The sequence below is a fragment of the Manduca sexta genome, chromosome 6, assembly GCF_014839805.1.
Source record: "Manduca sexta isolate Smith_Timp_Sample1 chromosome 6, JHU_Msex_v1.0, whole genome shotgun sequence".
NCBI classification, from domain to species: domain Eukaryota; kingdom Metazoa; phylum Arthropoda; class Insecta; order Lepidoptera; family Sphingidae; genus Manduca; species Manduca sexta.
The window spans coordinates 6,957,346-6,977,659 of record NC_051120.1 but is presented as its reverse complement, the minus strand read 5'-3'; the positions used below and the strand labels follow the sequence as shown (position 1 = coordinate 6,977,659).

The following is a 20,314-nucleotide window of genomic DNA, read 5'->3' as shown; positions in this document are numbered from 1 at the left end:
TTCACAGAAAGTGAGATTTTATCTCAGGAAAACTTATTTATACTGAAAAAGCGACGAGCATATTTATTTACTTGATATTATCAGCAGCATTTATGCTTATTTTTGTTTACAGTAAAATGTCGCTTGTGCCGCCTGGTGGGGCGGACTCGCCGAGTCCCCGGCGGGCGGTCAGCCCCCTGCTCGAAATGCGTCGGCCACACTGCACTCTTGCCTGCGACTACTGCGCAGCCATTCTCGAAGATAAATTTAAACGTAAGAAATTTGTTCTTTTGCTAATAGTATATCTTTTTTTTAATATATGAGCACGGCAGTGACCCCACTACACCTGATGGTGAGTGGAGTGAGGTCCAATAGAATGTCGACTGACGAGAGACGACTGCCCTTCGGTAGTCGAGACAATTATGCCGGCCTGTTGAAACCGGATACATACAGGCTGAACTATACTTTGGTCGCTATCTGAAAAGTTCTTTATACAAATTTTGATGGTTAGTGAAGTCTGCGAATCCGTTCTAAGCCAGCGTGATGGACTGAGGCCTATTCCCTTCTAGTAGTAGAGGAGGCCCGTGCCCACCAGTGGGACATTATTTTATTATTATTTATTATTTTAAAACTTTATTGTACACCATAAGTATTACAATAAAAAAAATGTATACCTATAAATATCATGGAAATTATTTAAATATCGGTGGTACAAATGGCGGTCTTATCGCTCGAGGCGATCTCTATCAGACAACCATTAGACTGACAGTATGTAATACAGGTCTGATATTATCAATATATATTATAAGAAACATTAAAGAAATTCGAAAGCTTCGGATATAATGACTGTTTCCCTTATCCCTTAAGGAATAGAAACATCTTTCCCTCCGTTAAATATATGTTTCCTCTGAAAGTATCTTGCGTATCTATTTATATTTATTCCCCCGGGACTAAGCTTGGATACGTATATATGAAATTATTCCGTAAGACACTAAGCCAATAAATTATATCGCATGATACAATATTTAACATGCCGCGTAGAATATCGTATCTTAGGCTTTTAGTGATTTATTTGTAACGTCAAAAGCGGTGATAGTCTATTTGGGAGTGGAACGGACTGCTGAAACGAATGTTCACGAGTTAAAAACTCAAGGGCACGCACCTCCAACTTTTTTAAAGTTATGTGTATTCTTTGTGAATTATCGCTTGCTTTAATGGGGAAGAAAACGTCGTGAGGAAACCTGCATACCTGAGAAGTTCTCGATAAGAATTTTGAGGGTGTAAGAAGTTTCCTAATCAGCACGAGGACACCGTGGTACACTAAGTTGTAAGCCCTCCCGGTAGCAAAAAAATGCCCAGTGCCCAATGCCGGCATAATTGTGTCAACTGTCGAGCGGTAATCATCTCTCGTCAGTCGACACTCTATTGGACCCCACTTTACTTACCATCTGGTTCAATGGGGTCACTTCACTGAGCAGGAAAAAAAAATCCTTTAATCAGCATGATTATTACTACTTCGTTGATAGGCATTTCATTATATCGCTTTATAACAATATGCCCCGGTGGAGTTGTATAGCGTGCGTGGTAAGACCACGTAGTTTCATTAATTAACGCATTGTCACAATGACCCTATATTTTATAAGCATTTTACTATGATTTTAAAAAGCCCATAGTCTAGTTTTTTAAACGAAAAATGTAAGTACAACTGATTTACTACCAGAATATTCATAAAAAAGGTAATATTAAACGAGAATGCGCTAGGAAACCCACAAACAGGTCCTTTTTTACCGGAAAACGTTGTCAGTGGGTGATTTTTATAAATTGTCTCTGCGCTGAATTATAAGGTTCAGTAACAGTTTTGGGACGCACTCGAAGTGAATTTATCGAAGGTCTGTCAGGTGCTACAAACTTATATAAAGGACCTTTTTCCTCCGCTTTTCCGAAAATATTTGATGATTCTGGTTTCAGATTGATATTTCAAATAGCAGGTTAATTGATATTTAGATTTTTTATCGAACTTTTTGACAATGTTATAGGTGTGATATCGCACCGATGCTGCAAGCTCTTACGGATTGTTACCACCGTCTGCGCGTCATCTTATAACCACTGTGAAATGAAAATAAAGATGATATTAAATTTATTCATTATTAATGTTTAATGAAACGTAAAAGGGCAAGGCTTTGCAATACTATATGAATGCGAACACTTTAATCACGGTCCAGTTATCCGAACAGCCCTTTAGATCTTTTTATTGTTTACAGCGCCAGTCTTATTATAAGATTTAACTTGAGCTGTAGGACAATACGCTACACTTTTATATATTTTTATGCCATCAGGCGATTTTGTAATAATAATGTACCTGATATGTTAACCATTAGACAATATTTTGATTATGATGGACCTGATATGTCATTGACTATATATGATTGCATAGCGAGAATTATTCTGGTCAGTTAAACTGGATCTGCTGACCTCTTCTAAGTAAAACATTTATTTCTTTATTAAATCGTAAACTAAACTGTACAGACTAAATTGTTATTTATGAAATCTGTCAAAATTCGACAAAATATCTATGGAATTATATAAGAATCAAGCTCAGAACAAGAACAAGCATAGAAGGAATCTAAATTACCCTCATATACTTATCTTATTTTTTCAAATAGGTCAAAACCGTTGAAAAAAACGAGACAAATATTATGTTGCGAAGGTCGGCTTGCGTACACTTTAAAATAATCAAATGGTTACCTTTGGTCATCTTTATGATGCCGAATTAAAAAGCAAATAAAATGTCAAATGTTCCTACTTGCCAATCTCAAAACAATGTCACAAACGCGCCCACATAATTTTGTTACATTATACTTCAGCGCGTGCTTTTCAAAAGTGGCTACCTGTTGTGTAATATTTTTGTTGTTAATTTTAATAAATACACAGTGCTGTTTAAGTAAAATATAGCCATAGGAACAAGCAATGGCCTGCGTTATTGTGGGGTGTAAATCTCATTCTTCTCGTAAAGAAAATGAAACTGAAATCATCAGCTTCCATCGGTGAGTAAACAAAAACCTAATATATTTGCTTAAACCCTGTACATAAGTGCAAAAAGTGTTATTAATTATACTTTATTATGCTGTAGTCATATTATAATCTGCTGTTGGCCATTCGATCCAGTCATTGTTAAGTATTTTTCATTTTTACCAATTTACGTAGTCGTCTTCAATAGTATTGTGCTGCATATTCTGTCGATAACATAGATGTTAGTATATATTGTAGTTTATTATTTTTGCATAAATTGCCTTTTACTTTCAACATACGGTGGTGTAGTGGTAAAAGCTACTTGGAAACCGTGCGCAAAGGCTGGGATCGAGGAAACTACCTGATTTTCATAATGTGTTTCATACAATGTGTTTCATTGCAGATTCCCCACAGATGATGCTATGAGGCAAAAATGGATCGTTTCCATAGCTCGTCCCAATTGGCATTGGAAAAAACAGCACCGTGTTTGCTCTAAGCATTTCGACAAAGTTTTATTAACATTGAAATAAGTTATCAAACATATGAGACATGAATGATACCGCTGTGTTCTAATTTTACTGTCCCATTTTAGTAGCTTCTGTCAAATCCCACCTCTTGGGTACCTTTTAATGCCTAAGAAAGTCAGAAAAGAACAGAAGGCGTACTGGCTTTCTCCTAGATGAAATTCCGGCCGATTTCTTGTTTGTTACTTACAGCGGTTTCCATTCCTTCCGAAATTACTAAAATTTTCTTAATTCAATAATGTAAATGCTAAACCATTTTTGTGTTTAGTAAATGACGTTTCGGAAGGCATGGAAACTGCTGTAAATAGCAAATGAAAATTGGACAAAATTTAGCTCGAAGAACGCCGGTAGTTTTATAGTTTATTGTAATTTAACAGCTTTTTACCGAATGCTGTTATATACCCAGATTTATTTTGGTACTTGAATACCAAATCAGGGTTTTGATATATTTTTTTAGCCTTTATCTAAAATAGCAATTTGCAACGGTTTGTAGTTGACTGACCGAAAAGTGTTTATTTTAGCAGGTCTATGAATTTACCATAGCCGATAGACAAAGCATCTATCGATATCGATAAGATGTCAGAAGGGGTCGCAACACAATGAAATTTCTTGCTGTCTAAGACAGAGTACACTCAAATGTCATAGTGTTACTTCTATGCTTGTCATTGTTCTGAGGAATCAAGCAAGCATGTCAATACGTTCTTGCTAGCGTAGTGAATAAAGGTATGTCCTCGTCACCTTGTCAGTAGGCCTGTATTTATACTATGAAAACATATTATAGTAATATTGTTAGGAACTGAGGAGATATTGATTAAAAAAAAGAACTATCACTGACTATAGATCGCACCCTTAGAACCCTTTGTGATGTTATTCTCATGTAAGTGACTTATTTGTCTTTTTGAGAATAAAATTCTTTAACCTGAGAATTATCATCCAATATTTATATTAACCTATTTAAATTCGTCACACAGGTAGCGCGGAGATGCGTAACCGCGGCACTTCACCGCTCTCAGCGTCACCACGCCAGTCCCTCACCGGGGAACCACCCTGGACCTTGCCGGATGACGACCGTCCAGATTTCTCCGCACTCAAAGAAAACATACACAGAATCAACAAGTAAGTACTACTATGTACTATATGTTAGTTTTATGAGCCATGAGCCTTACGGATACAAGAAAAAACATTAAAACCAGCATTGATTTATTGTTCTAAGGTATTAAACGAATTTCTACTAGATCATATTCATAATATCTATTAAATGAAATTGTTCCTCATACGAAATCCGCATAATTTAACCTAATAATTTGTTTTCTTTCGAATGTGATTTTATTTAATTTTTGTCACATTTCTTTCATTGTATTACAAATAATGTTATTGATTTTACTCATGCTTTTGTCATTTATTTTAGATATCTTCTGTTTCTTTCCCAAATATTAAATAAATAAATATCTTATACATCTTCAGAACAAAGAAACTTGCACGAAGTATAAGTAATTTGTACCATTCATATTTACGTCACGTATGACAAAGTAAATTTGCCGTCAGGGACTGCGAAACATCAACTCGGCTGGATATGCTTCTGACGCAAGTGGAACAGTACGCAAACAATCTGGAGGCTTTGGTGGAGGAACGAACGTCAGACTATCTTGAGGAGAAGAGGAAATGCGAGGAACTGCTTTACCAGTTGTTACCGAAGTAAGTCAAAGATTTAAATAATAAGTTATTCTAGGGGAGTCGAATCTGGATGTCGAGAGCATGAATTAAACAAGAATGAGATTGGATTGAGTTGTACTGAATACTTTCGACACTGAATCAGAAAAACACTAATTACTAGCTGACCCGACAGACGTCCCGTCTTAACTATGTATTTGCAGCGCGCATTCTATCAATCGCAGACAGATATTTCAAACAATTGACAATTATATAAAATTAACATTTTCGTTAAGTTTTCTTAAATTTTCTAATTTTTCGCGCCATTTTTTAATTTTTTTCTTTCATAAGAACCTTCTCCCGACAATAACAATCACAACAAAAAAAATGTGAAATCGGTCGAGCCGTTCACGCGTGATGGCGTGACCAAGGGAAATAGGGATTCATTTTTATATATATAGATGAGACGATTAACATAGAACAAGCCTCGTGCTGTGTAAAAATTGACTAATGACAATTTGTTTCTAATAACATTAATTATTTCTTACGACATTACTATCACAAAACTTATGTTTGCTAGGAGAACATACTAAAATACACAGATTACTAAGTTGTGAACGTCTAAAGACAAATAGTTCAGTATTCGAACGCTTATGACTCTAATAATTAAACGCACGCTAAGTTAAAACTTGAACGTTGTAATTCACTTCATGCTCTACTTCCTTACCACGACGAATATGTGATATGATCTAAGTTATTCTCACTATTGTCTTTTCACTTTCTTGTTTTACAAATGTACGATGGTATTGCTTTAAAATGTAATGAATATAATTAGGTAGATTATACATTACCGATTTTTAATGTGTTCTATTTTTTTTCTGTGCTTGTCCTACTTGAATTAAGTACTCGATCTTGCCTAAATAGCCATCCTGGATATATTTAATTAAATGGAGGATCGTTTTTACCCGACTACGGTGACGCAAAGAAGGGTAGTGATTTTAACACGCTATGTATGTACGTATGTATTTTAATATGTTTTAACGTCGTCAACTGAACCGATTTTGACAAATGAGGTGTCTTTTCATATTTTTAGTAAAGGATTAAACCGCACTTTGCAAGTAGTAAGACAAAAAATATGGCTCAAGTACAGCATATAATTTTGAATCAATATTGTCAATTTTAAATTTTTTAAACGCTATTGCTGTCTGCCAAAGAGCTATATCCGCTTTAAAACGTTGTCTTGTCACTAAGTATGGGTGGATCTGTTAAGTATTATTTCGGAAAAAGTACTGGCTGTTCCCGAATATTACTGGCATATCGATTGTCCACTAGTAACCACTTTACTCCACGTTGTTATCACTGACTAGCGACGGTCTTCAAGGAGGCGAGGCCCCAGGCGAAAGCAAAAAACGACGCGAGGACTTGGGCGGAGTAAAAAAGGTCCCTGGTTTTAATAGTTTCATCGGTAAGATTGTACAAAAGGAAGGACCTTTATCAAGGTATCGCGTGAGGCCCCTGTAAGCGTGAGGCCCGGTTTGCCTCCCCTTAAAGTCACCTCTGTTCTTAATAATAAAATAATAAAAATATATTTTTTTTTTATTATTTTATTTTTCATTATTTTTATATTAAGTCAGTCGCTACATGAACTGAATGCGTCCCACGCTTTAAAATAAATAACGTAGGAGGGTTCGATACGTCATTTCAACCACGTCATTAAGTGAAGTTCGCATTCGCATGCTAACGAGCAGCCTCACAAGTATTTATAAATACAAGGTATTTTAAATATAAATATGAAACACGAGATAAAATATCAGCTGAAGAGTTTTTAGATATTAATGGTTGCGTCAAAGATGATAAATATAACCGATTTGTCAAGGCATGGCGCTTGGAAGCTCAATATTTTATTTTAGGATGCCCTTTAATGATAAAGTGGGGAAAAAGAGTAATCATGCTCAACAGCGTCTCATAACTCGTAGTTGTTTTATGCACCAGCATAACAATTGCAATTAGTCACAGTTGTTTGGAAAAGATTGATCGTGTTTGATGTTAAATTTAATGTCTATTCGTATGGGTTAGTTTTCCTCAATATAATCCTTCAAAAACGATTTGTTTAAGACTACAAAAATCTTCGAATTTTATGGTAATGCAAATAGTAAACATTCAATTTTATGTATGTGGAAACCTTGCATAAGATCCTTGTTAAAATATCAAGGCTATATCTGCCATATAGAAGTTAGAAGCTTCAAACAATCTCTTTGAAAATACCGTGACCTTGCAAAACGAAAATTTTCTTTGAAACAACGCGTTATTCCAAAATGATTTTATTGGAGCAGACTTCCAAATTTGTCAAACGTCTTGAGATTGTTGATTCTGTAGAAAGGCAAGAAATAACATTCTTTGAAGCCAGTGCTATTCAATTTATAGCACGAATTGATTGCCTCGGTGGCAGTACACGGTGCGAGAACGACTACCGCGTTGAGGTCCTGGGTTCGAATTCAGAGCCGGGCCAAAAACAATTACTTGTTACTGGGTTTTTGAATCTTAAAAATTACTCAATCGCAGCCCAGGGTCGGGAAGTTAGCGGTGTGATAGCTCGGAAAGCTCGTAAAGCCGTTGGCCCTGCGCCTGATCTCTCTCGGGTCATGTCGGTTTGATGTCTCACCAGATTGTGAGAGTGAAGGAACAGAGTGCACCTGCGTATTGGGCACACACTTATGAACTATAATATTATCTGCGTACATTGCTGATCTTCGTTGATATTGGCCGCCATAGCCGAAATTCGATTGGGAAGGAATTAGTACGAATTATTCACATTATCACCTTATAAAGTATTTAGATATCAATAAAACACGTAAAATGGACTTATGTCATGAGGTCAAAAACAATATTATATGTTCAACTGTTGTTGAATTTAGTGTGCTATGTTATGCGGATTTTTAACGTGCAATGATTTACTTATAAATAAGTGGTTGTTCTTATGAAAATCTAGCATGCTTTCCCTCCCTAAACTCCGTTTTCTTTCTAGTTTTAATATTATAGAAACTAGACGTAAATAAAGAATTAACTATAAAAAGACTATTAAATTATAATTAACTTTAACTCAAACTTCAAATTTAAGGTTATGTAACCATATAATCAATGAATACATTAATTCGACTGTACATCAAGATGTCAGTCTCGCACCGTTATCAAATCACATGTAAGACGGGTACGGAGCCAAATTCTACGTACAATATGTTAACGTCAGGCCAGAGTGGTTTGCCAATTGTCAAGCTTGACTGATGACAGTAGCGCCATATTATCATATTTGTTCGCTCGTCAATGCCAATTTGAAGTTATCACGTGGGCTGAGGTCCTGTCGATAATATTCTGCCCTCATCAAACACGTTTAAAAATAAAAAATAGATTTAGTATATACAAACTCCGAAGAAATTGAGATTTTCACGAACGCATTGTCTTTTAATAAGTAAATGTTTAACAAAATGCTTCATTTACGATAAAGTGTAAATCAATATTCTCTAACGATAACCATCATATTTTTTCTGAATTGTGACAGTATTCGAATAAAAATAATGATAAAAAAATAGCACACAAAGCAACCAAGTACAAAAGATACAAAGGAAATGATAGCTATCGCTAAGGTCGCGCCAAAAATAATCTGTGATGGCAATATAAAAGCATTTGGGACAATATATGAAGGGTTTAATGTGCGAAGAATGCAAAAGGGACAGAGAAAAATATATAAAGGAATCCTTTAATGTCTTATCTTGAGGCATTGAACTTGAAGATTTATGTAAATCTTGAGAAAAACGATCTAGTGTTTCTTAATGCAGCATGTTAGTTTTTAGAATGTTACTTGTCTCAAAAAAATGTCTCTCAGTCAAATTAATGTCTTTTAGATATACGGTACAAGGTTTTTACATCGTTTTCTACCTGTCTAAATTTTTAAGCTGTCCAAATAATTTATAATTTGCTGGTGGGATAAATTTTATATCCACCCGGATAGCGACAACCGTACAAGGTGTTAAAACCCGCCATTACGGCTCACGTAAGTGTTTCGCGTTCCGGTATTAGCCTGTGTTTATCCGGTTCCAATATAATTACGTTAGTTCCGGCATAATTATGTCGCTTGCCGAGAGGCAATCATCTCTCGTCAGTCGAGATTCTATTGGACCCACTTACTACCAGGCGCAGAGGGATCATTTTCCCGTACACGTATGCAACAAATTCATTGTTTACTTTCAATAAACTTACGACAAAGATAATATCTATACTATAATAAAGGATATCCTGGTTTACAACCGGTATACACCATATAATGGCAGCTATTGTTATAATTAAATAATATACGAAATTATGTTGGAAGTACCAATTTAGATAGTTGACGTAAATGTTTAACTGCCTTCCGTAATATAGTAAGTAGTTTATTGTTGTTATTAACAGCATTACTTACTGCATAATCAAAATACAGGGTCGATTTGACATAGTTACTAAATTAAACCACATACTTATCTATTTGAAAATAACACTTTACAACAAGTCACTTGAGCCGTAGATGTAAAATAAAAAAGAGTAAGAATTGAACAACATAAATATTAATAAAAAGTAATTTTAATTTTACGCGCCCTAACCTTAAAGTTGTAATAATGGCTACTACAACAACTCTAAGATAATTATTTGCAGTGGCAACATCATACTTTCAGTCAGAAATACACCCACGGACACGTCATATTCGCATTAAAGTACAAAAAATACAATATCAGCAAAGGTGAAGACGAGTATGTGGATTCATTTAGTAACGAATGTCAAAATGACCCTGTATATTTACGATCTTGTTTTATTTTATCAAGAGTTTTATGAAAGGTAAAATTTAAATAGATTAAAAAATATTCTTTTCAATTAATATTCAGATTATCTATACATATTATAAAAAAAAATCTCCTTTTCTGTCTGTCTATATGTTATCGATCTTTTCAAAATCTAATGAACGGATTTTTATGAAATTTGGTATGGCGATAGTTTAAGACCCTGGGAATCGCCTAGAAATAGAAAGTATTCTACTCCGGGAAAATATATAATGGTAATTTCATCCCAGAAAACTTCTTTCCACGGGCGAATCCGCGACCAAAAGCTAGTTTATAATAACTTACAATTGTTGGCATCACAAACACAGACTTAGAATACGTGTCTATTTCATGCTTGTCCTCTCCATTCCAATGATAATAAACACTGTCCGTACAGATTATCATAAGTGTATGTAAATGTACAACCAGCTGGATTACTCGCACTTAAGAGCTTCTGGCAATCTTGTTTTTGCCAGGTCAGTGGCATCTCAGCTCATAATGGGCCAGCCAGTAATGGCAGAGACGTACGACCAGGTGACGATCTACTTCAGCGACATTATTGGATTCACGCAACTGTCAGCAGAATCCACGCCGTTGGAAGTCGTCGACCTTCTCAACGATTTGTACACGAGTTTCGATTCCATTATTGAGAACTTCGACGTTTATAAGGTACGTACAATGTAACAAGAATTGTTTTCCGTGGAATTCGTTTACTTGACTGAAAATGTTACTATTATTGGCTTTGGGTATTCTACTTTTAGATAGTGTGTGAATGGTTGAGATACTTGGATTTTATACGCGAGTAATTTTTGTACATAGAAATATTTTATTTTATTGGATCGCCAGTAATACAATCTTATCAAAGAGAACAAACACTCAAATTACTGGCAGAAGTAGTTGATTCCTGTAATTGACTTATTAGTGTATTTATATATTTAATTATTTTTATATATGTATATATATGTATTTTTTTTATATATCTATATATTTATATATGCGAGTATGTTTTAATTACATTTGTTTACTATTACTTCTTATTTGTTTTTCACTTCTTTTATTATACACCTACCTCCGTCCTCTCTACACCACCGCAAGGTTGACTAGGAGAGAATGCCCATGGCATTAAGTCCGCCTGTATACCATGTGTACAATGTGTTAATAAATAAATAAATAAAATTATACTACATTTACAGGAAACTACAACTAACATAAAATATTAGATTGGGCATAATTTACACTAAAGGTTTACAGAATTTGATTTAAGTATGCCAAAATTAAAAATGATACAAAATTTATAAAAAAAAAAAATATTCTAAGAAATTTTATTCACATTAGCCTGTTGAGTATCAATTATTTTAATATCCCTTTATAATATTTTGAACTTACTAACATAACTATCTTTCGATTTTCGTGTAGTAAAGTAAAAATATGTAACACTGTTACAAAGAACTAACTTTTTGTTTACATAACTGAACGTATTTACTTCTTTATTTCAATGTTTATCAATTTGGTTGTGTATACAAACAAAATAATATTCTTGAATAGAAATGATGTATTTGAATAACATATCCGAAATTTCTGGTGTTTTGTTCCCTTTGTATAAAAATCGGTCACTGCATGCTTATTATCGTTCAACGGCCTGAGTAAAATCGTATTATTTGTATATCTCTATTCCTTGATATTGTTTGGTATAAAAAAATAAAACAATTGATGTAATGAAGTTGTTTTAAGTTACTCAAGTTGCATAATGATTTCTTATGTTTACGCGAATGTTAGACTTTGAAATAAAACTATTTTTCGGATTTTATTGCGGTTTTTTATATTATAATTTTCTCTCTTCATGGTCACTTAGGGGACTTACAAAAATTGTTTTATTTCATAGTTCAAGTTGCTCTGTAGGTATATAATATATTTAAACCCATAAATTCCTTATCATTATCATAAGCCGTAGGATTTTCAATTTTTAATATAGGCTTCCCCGGTGGTGAAGCGTCCATACAACTCGATTCCTACCGGCTTCCCTTTTAAGTTCATTTACGTTTGTCTTAGTTATTTTTTATATTCACTTGGCTACGATATTTAAACTAAGGCATTTTTTTTGCTTCGGGTTACCTTTTAAACAATTTCACTCTTCGCCACTGGGCTTCCCTAAAAAATATCCAAGCCAACCTGTTAGAGTCAGCCTGCTTCCAGCGAATTTCTACGGCCTTTATCAGGTCGCCTGCCCATGTTATCAAAACAAATATATGTATAATTATTGCACTTACTACAGTTATAATATAAATTTCTACAAGGTGGAGACCATAGGCGACGCTTACATGGTGGTATCAGGGTTACCGATGCGGAATGGCAACCGTCATGCAGCTGAAATCGCACGGATGTCTCTGGCGCTTCTCAACGCGGTTCGAGTGAAGACTGTGCCGCATCGACCGGGGGAGCGGTTACTGCTTAGAATTGGCATGCATACAGGTAAACGTTTGTTCAAGCTATACATTTAATATTCCAGAATTATTCTCATGAATATGTATGAGGTAGGTATACATTTAAGCCGTAATGTGTTTTGAAAATATGTCCTTTTTAACTGACTTTTAGAAACTGAACATTGAATAATTATTTACTAAGTGCCTATAACTAGTAAAACTGATAGATGAATTACCTAAATCACACAAGTAACCATGAACGGACCATTAGGCGTAGAAGGGTCACCTTTCCATGTGGTAAAAAAGAAAAAATATGTTTCCACTTTTTAAAGAAAGAAAAAATGTTAGCTAAGTAATTACAGTTCTGTTACATTTAAAAACCAATACAACCGATTAAATACTTAGTTGTTCCACGTTGTATGTCAATATTGCCGAGTTTGTTAGTGGTCACGAAAGTGATTATAAGTTTTTCGATTAAGGAACAAACTTGTTTATTTAAAAATCTATTTGTTTCCGAAATATATTTTGCTCCGTGTCGCATCAGCGAGAAGTGATATACAAATTACATTTTCTTTAAACCCTTTAAACATAAACACGAAGTTATTTAGGTTTTACCAAAAACCAGTAAAAATAGTAGAACGAAAGAGTTTCAAAGATATCAGAGTAAACGATGCAGGTATCGCTACTGTTGATTGCAAAAATGCCATTACGGTTGCGCAATGCAATGCGGCTTCAGACCAAACCACATTGATCGCTAAGAAATTGCCACTTGAAATTGGCATGTACTACATAGAACTGCTTGCTTTTATTTCTTCAGTGAAATTGAAAACTGCGATATTTCGTTGAAGTTTTTCAATAATGAAGGGAAACAAGCAGTTGAGCCAATTCGTACAACTCCGTATAGTCTGCATCGTGTAGTAAACTTATAGTTAGTAGTGATTCGTTTTGTAACGATTAATCAATTCTTTTATATTATTTCTAGGTTATATCTCCTACTTCTTTTATGCTAGAGAATATTTACCTATCGGCCGGCTAAAGTAATCGAAAATGAAATACATAAATAGAGAAAAATAGCATATATTGTGAATATCAAAAGCTCCAATGATCATGTCAATATTCTTCATCCACCCCAATATGGGACCGGATATCCACCGATGCGTAAATCACGACCTTCCATTTCACAGCCGACTGCACTTCTGTACTAAATTAATTCATATCTATTAGCCATGCAGTTTGGAATACTAAATAGATTCCACTTTAGCTTTGGAATTGTCACGTAGCCACAGAATTTGCAACTGGACACCGACTACAAATACCTTTGGATTTAGTTATAATCCGACAATGCCAGGAGGGAATATAAATTCTTATAAATCTTATTGACATTTTTAATACAATAACTAGGATAACATCATAGTTTGAACTAATTTCAAGACACGATTTTTACACACACACACAACATCACGCATTTATCCCCGATGTGGTATGCAGAGATGCAACCAGGGCACTCACTTTTCACCAAGTGTGTTGCCGTCCCATAATAGGGGGCAAGCCTATCGACATGTCGGGCACAAATTTCAGACTCTGGGCTGATACTGAGCAGAAAATCCCAAAATATCGCTATGCCTGACCCGGGCTTGAACCTAGGACCTCAAAGCGCTGTCGTACCACGCATTCACTAGAACTATGCCACCGAAGCAGTCGATTTTTACGAAGAACATTTTTCTGTTGCATTTAATTCTGCTACTCAATTCAGCTTTTTGTAGTCGGGTTTTTGTTGTTTTAATCATATTACTGATTTAAATATATTTATGCTAGAGTACGGTGCGGTTCGGTGTAAATTAACATGTATTTTGAAAGGTTTCTTTGGTGTTATATATTCTGCTATTATTCTTAGAAGGGATTAGGTATTTCAACGATTGTGAAACAACATGTTTTGCTTATGTTTGATTTTATCGTGGCTTGGTAAAATCATAGACCTAATCAATATTAAAAACTAAAACCATAGCAATGTAGCTGACCATGATCGCAATAGGTTAATTGTTATACATAATGGGGATAATGGTTATGTTGCATGTTGCATGAAATGCTCCATTTATTTAACCTTTGGGTACCAATTTCTTTCTGGCGAAAGGAAAAAAAAAAATATTATAATACTTTTAATTATCTCTTTGGCATGCTCTGCAGTTTTTAAATTTAAACAAAATGTTTGAAAATTAGGTACTTCATATTTTAATTCTAATTTAAATTCATTTTAACATATTGTTTATCTCACGGCTCACGATTGCAAGAGTTCGTCTGCATTCGTAGCTTTGTTTATTTCTACCGTCAACTGTCCCAGACAGTTAGAGTACAATATAGGTACAATATATATTTGCCAATTTAACACACATTTCCAGCCATTGTACCAGAATTAATACCTCATACTTCAGAATGACGACAGCAGTGTAGTTCCATAGCATATTGAGACACTTTGTCGTGGGTATATTTGTATTGTTGCTATTATTTTTACAACGGTTCGCAGTTACTATTAAACGAGAGATTTTCTTGTCTCCGCATTAACAGCTATTTCCAATAAGCTGGTGGTAGAACATATTTTATATCCGCCTGGATAGCGACTACTGTACACAAGATATTAAAATCTGGCATAGTGGACCACGTAAGTATGTCGCGTTCCGGGATCAGCCTGTGTATATCCAGTTCTAACAGGCCGGCATAATTATGTCGACAGTCGAGGGATAAGCTCTATCTATATAAATTCTCTATTGGACCCTAATCTACTTACCATAACGGCAGAGCGCTTTGCCGTGCCCTTTTAATAAAAAAGATCTCAATCCCTTTTTTCAATCCATCGCGAAAATGGATCAATCAGAATAATGATTTTTTGACAAATGACTTTTGATTGAGGTATTTTCGAGATCGCTTCGAAGATTGAGATTGGGATCGCTGATTGAAAACAGTCGTTAGTTGTTTAAATATCAATTAATTGGTGTCCACTAGAGTCTATTTATTGCTCATTCTATTTCATATTATGCTATAATTGGGTTATATCACATTTTTGCGTTCTTTTCTAAAATAACTGTAAAGATTTAATAACTGTGCAATTATATAAATTTCAAGCAACAATCTGAGAGCAGAAATCGTTTTCCTTCAAGGAAAGCTATTATTCCTTAATGAGGATTTGGCGTATAATGTAGCCCTTGTTGCCAGTTCCACTGAGTAAAAGCAAAGAATAATTTTATCTTCACTTACTTTTCTGAATATTTAAGTATTTAAAAATGAAAATTGCTCTTAAGTTTCTTTTAGCGATTTAATTGCAAATTTTATTTACAAATTGTAATTCGACTTTACCGTTATATGGAGTAAATATGCCTAAATAGAGTGAGGCTTAAGAGGAGCATAATGTTCATAAACTCTTGTGACAGTATTATACACCATATGAGGTACATTACACATTACTGGCGCGCTTGTATATTATATGGGGTAGACTATATATGGAGCGCCATTTTGCAAGTTTCTGTCACATTATTTTCGCATCTTCAACTTATATTAATCTCCTCATTGTCATAACATAAATATCACCTGGACCCCATTTCACATTACGAATTGTTGCAAAAATGTGCTAAAGAATATCACAAAAATATATTCAAATTATACAAAAGCATTTCTTTGAAAATGAAAACGAAGCACCTTCGTAACGACAATGCAATCACCATCGTAAAACTATGCTCTTATTATTATTGTTGGTAGTAAAAATAATATTTTCATTTTAGTACCGAAATGTTCACGTCGTTTTGCTCACGGCGAAAACTCTTTAAAATTTCCCACCGCAATCGCATTCGTTTTGCATTCATTTAAATATTTAAAATATGAGCATTTTTTCGAACCCGGTATTTCAAATATCTCGTGTTTAAAACATGATTTTCTTTATGATACCTTTCGGGGTATAAATTGGACTGTTGAATTTTTGAAATATACTCAATGCTTTTTATTTCGTTTATTATTCAACTGTTTCACTTTTCTTGGTGATAAAATTTGTTTCGAGACGAAACAGTTTATTTTTGGCTACTGCAATTTATTTTGTCTGGAATCTCTAAGGGTCAAACCTACTTCTTCGGGAGCTGTAATTACTACCGAAGGCTTCATTTCACGAACATATAACACAATAATGCATTTAGTTGTAACTTACAACTGACCTTCGCCAAATAAATTTATAGCAATAGTTTATACTACAAGGCAATGCCCCTCGAGAATTGCAGATCGCAATTGCGTCTCAAACGTTTAATAGTTGAATATGTACGCATCTAGATTCAAGGGAATATGCCATTAATCTCACTAATATTCATATTTATATCTATCCAAATAATTTACACAAATTGAGTCGCTGATCTACGCAACTGGGGTTTTACATCCCACAAGTACTTTTAGACTTAACTTTTATTTTTTTTCCATAGGTCCATGCGTAGCAGGAGTAGTTGGCCTCAAGATGCCACGTTACTGTCTCTTTGGAGACACAGTGAACACCGCTTCCCGAATGGAGTCCCACGGCGAGGCACTAAAAATTCATGTCAGTCCTAAAACTAAAGAAGTACTAGATCTTTACGACTGCTTCGAGCTCGACTGCAGAGGAGAGATAACGATGAAAGTAAGTACCTGCAAGGGAGTTGACAATGTTGTAAATTGGCCTACCTGTTAGTCGACAAAAACAAATTAATTTTAAATGATATGAAAATATTACACTGCTTTTTAGTGATAAGATAGTGAAATCTAATGATGTAATAAATTTTAAAATTCTTATTCATACGTTTATTTCTAGGGCAAGGGCAAAATGACAACGTATTGGTTATTAGGCGAGAAAGTTCCCCAACATCAAGACAATCCTAATGAGGCAATTGAAACACGAAATAACGTTGTCAACAATCCGAGCATTACTTTCCAAGGACCTGACAGTCCCGCTTCGCATTCACTAACACAAAGTCACAGCCCAGATCAAAGCGAGATCAAAGAAAACAACCATAAACCCGTCGAAATTATGAACGAAAGGGATCGCATAAAACATGAAATAGCAACGTTTGTTGCAAAAGATCTCATTAATAATATAGACAATGCCGTGAAAGAATTCAGAAAATCACAAAGTGCTACGTTCACTTCTACAATGACTAATAAACCAATTTGTAATGGCAATGAGAAAGGCCTTATCACTCCTACATATGACAAAGAATTAGTCATCAGCAAAGGAAAAGTTAGGGATGTCGTCAACAGATTTAATAGTTGTGTCATTACTGAAGCAAAAGCCACAAAAAATAAACCCTTAAAAACTGAAGACTGAGACGCTTAATAGAACAAAACATGTGTTTTTCCTGTCCGGTCTAAAGGTACTTAGATTCTATATAAATGTTTATAGATATATTGTGGCAAAATGAATTTAACTGATATCAGTGTTTTGTGCCAAGCACATGAATGTAGATACCAGAACTAAAAATTTAGTCATTATTGTAAAGATTTATTTAAATATATATTTATGTGTTGAAATAGTGTAGTTTAGTGTTGTGGGTGACTAAGAACCCTCCGAATTTTAATTAAGTATAGATATTTAAATGTCTTAGAGATGATACGTATAATTTAGATTAAGAATACATTCGCCAACGCGAATCTGAAAGATGTAGTGAGAATATTATGTGTGAATATGAAAAATCTATATTGTATTATACACTTAGACCCCGTAGTATTTTTACTGACCTTTTATACTTCCGTATCTTTCTAGTCCATTGTATACTCAAATGTAATGTAAGTCATCTTTGTCGTCGGCTTAGAATTAAGTGCTGACTCGTGGACTTGACGTATCACGGACATCACATTACTACGCTTAATATCATCGTTTATTAATTTCTATATTGATACTCGTAGAATATAGATGTTATATAAATTTTCCCTAAGTTTAGAGCATTGTATTTCACTATTCATGCGTTAGTAGGGTTTCGGAGAATTAACATTATCAAAGAGCCTCGTCCTGTTATGTCTAGAGACAGATTATAATTTTAGCGTACAAGGTTGTTTGTGTTAACGTAGCAATTCAAGAGATCTCTATCTGGTGTAACCAAATTAAGTGTTTATTGTGATACCGTTGTTTAAGTACAATATATTTTAACAGAGCTGTGAATTTTATCTTGTTTATATTAAATTGTTTCAAGTTCATTTTAGTCTAAGCACAATGTGTTGCTTAATTGTTTTCGAATATGTCGTGAATAAAAATATTAATATAATTAATTTGTGCTTTTTGATTGATCCCTTTAATTAACAGGAATTAAATAAACCCTTTATGTACAAGCTAGAAATCTTAATGCATATCGTAAATAATAAAGACTTAAAAATAATTTTGATTACAATCGTCGTAAGGTACACTTTGGTTTAAACAAAGGCAGGCGTTCTATCACTTTTAATTTATTCTATCATAAACAATTGAAAACAGTAAACAATGCTTTGAAGTAGGCCATAGACATTAGCAAGGCGACCGAGCGAAAAGCAGAGAATCCAGCGAGAACGCACATAATTAATCATCATTGTATCTGAGATTTGTAAATGTAGACCGCACATAAGAGGGTCAACGAATATTCATAATAGCAAACCATTTCGTCCCAATTACTTTTGGGACTGTTTTAATTAATAGTCTCAAAACTGAAGTATACGGTTTTGATGTTTTCGTTAATATAAATGCTCGAGTAGGGGATAGGTTCATCATTAGTTTTGAAATTAACTTCGAAATGAACGTAAATTTTACTGATGTTTTGCTTCGTGGATTAATTTTCGTTAGAAGTCAAACGCAAGTCACTAAAATAAATTGAAGATATTATAATAATATCAGCCCTGTATTATATACTCGCCCACTGCTGAGCACGGGCCTCCTCTACTACTGAGAGGGATTAGGCCTTAGTCCACCACGCTGGCCTAGTGCGGATTGGTAGACTTCACACACCTTCGAAATTCCTATAGAGAATGTTTTTCCTTCACCGTTAAAGCGAACGATAAATTCACAAAGAATACACACATGATTTTAGAAAAGTCAGAGGTGTGTGCCCTTGGGATTTGAACCTGCGGACATTCGTCTTCGCAGTCCGTTCCACACCCAACTAGGCTATCGCCGCTTAATTGAAGATATTAGTTTTTATTATTTAGAAAAAATCTTTGATAAACACACATCACGTATTTATACTTGAAGGATTATGATGAGGCGCATTTAGGGTCACTTTTCGCTAAGTGTGTTGCGTCCCATGATGTGATAGTTATTCTTTGATATCTCTATCAAAAAAAAAAAACATCGATGACTCTTAAATAGATAAATTGTTTCCAAATAATGTCCAACATAAGTATTAAATATGCCGCCACTCACTTTTTTGACACCCACATAAATTGGTTTACCATATCGCAGCCCTAGCTCGACATTGAAGCAGTAACTTAAAGCACCGAGGCTTCAATAATGAAAACTTTTCCAATTAACATTTTTTTCGGGAATTTATAACATTCAAATATACAAACAAGCTCCGCGAACCATTTCTGGCTTTAAATAAATATGAAGGTATTTTAATTTCGACTTCAAATTTTAGAAACTTTTTTCATTATCGGCTTTTGCAAACGCTTTACGCCTGCTAATCACGGCCGTTGACTGAGTTTGTATTTAGCTTAAATTTTAATTAAAATGTAAGTCAAGAAAGTGATATCAGTTTATCTTTTGTATTGTAAATTTACTTATATAATAATCGCATTAAGTGGAGAGGAATGATATTTAAACATTATTCGTTCGTGATCTTTGAATTATTCATTGATGTTTACGTTGAAGGTTAGGGACCCTTGAGTTTATAAGATTTGTTGCAAATATGACTGAATTTTTCGTAAT

At 34.4% G+C, this 20,314-nt stretch overlaps 1 protein-coding gene across 1 annotated transcript; it reads left to right on the top strand.

Moving 5' to 3' along the window:
* The first annotated feature begins 112 nt into the window (after positions 1 to 112).
* On the top strand, positions 113 to 18,690 carry LOC115442197 (atrial natriuretic peptide receptor 2). The gene is made up of 7 exons (XM_030167205.2): positions 113 to 252; positions 4,484 to 4,628; positions 5,058 to 5,207; positions 10,483 to 10,675; positions 12,301 to 12,475; positions 16,878 to 17,068; positions 17,240 to 18,690. Exons 1-7 carry the CDS (start codon positions 117 to 119, stop codon positions 17,750 to 17,752), a joined length of 1,503 nt encoding a protein of 500 aa, XP_030023065.1. The 5' UTR covers positions 113 to 116; the 3' UTR covers positions 17,753 to 18,690.
* The last annotated feature ends 1,624 nt before the right edge of the window (positions 18,691 to 20,314 follow it).

Excerpts from the sequence above, each read along its gene's own strand:
- LOC115442197 (XM_030167205.2), top strand. The coding sequence starts at position 117 with ATGTCGCTTGTGCCGCCTGGTGGGGCGGACTCGCCGAGTCCCCGGCGG. Across the intron at positions 253-4,483 it reads TCTCGAAGATAAATTTAAAC|GTAGCGCGGAGATGCGTAAC; the intron begins GTAAGAAATTTG and ends TTCGTCACACAG. Across the intron at positions 5,208-10,482 it reads CTTTACCAGTTGTTACCGAA|GTCAGTGGCATCTCAGCTCA; the intron begins GTAAGTCAAAGA and ends TGTTTTTGCCAG.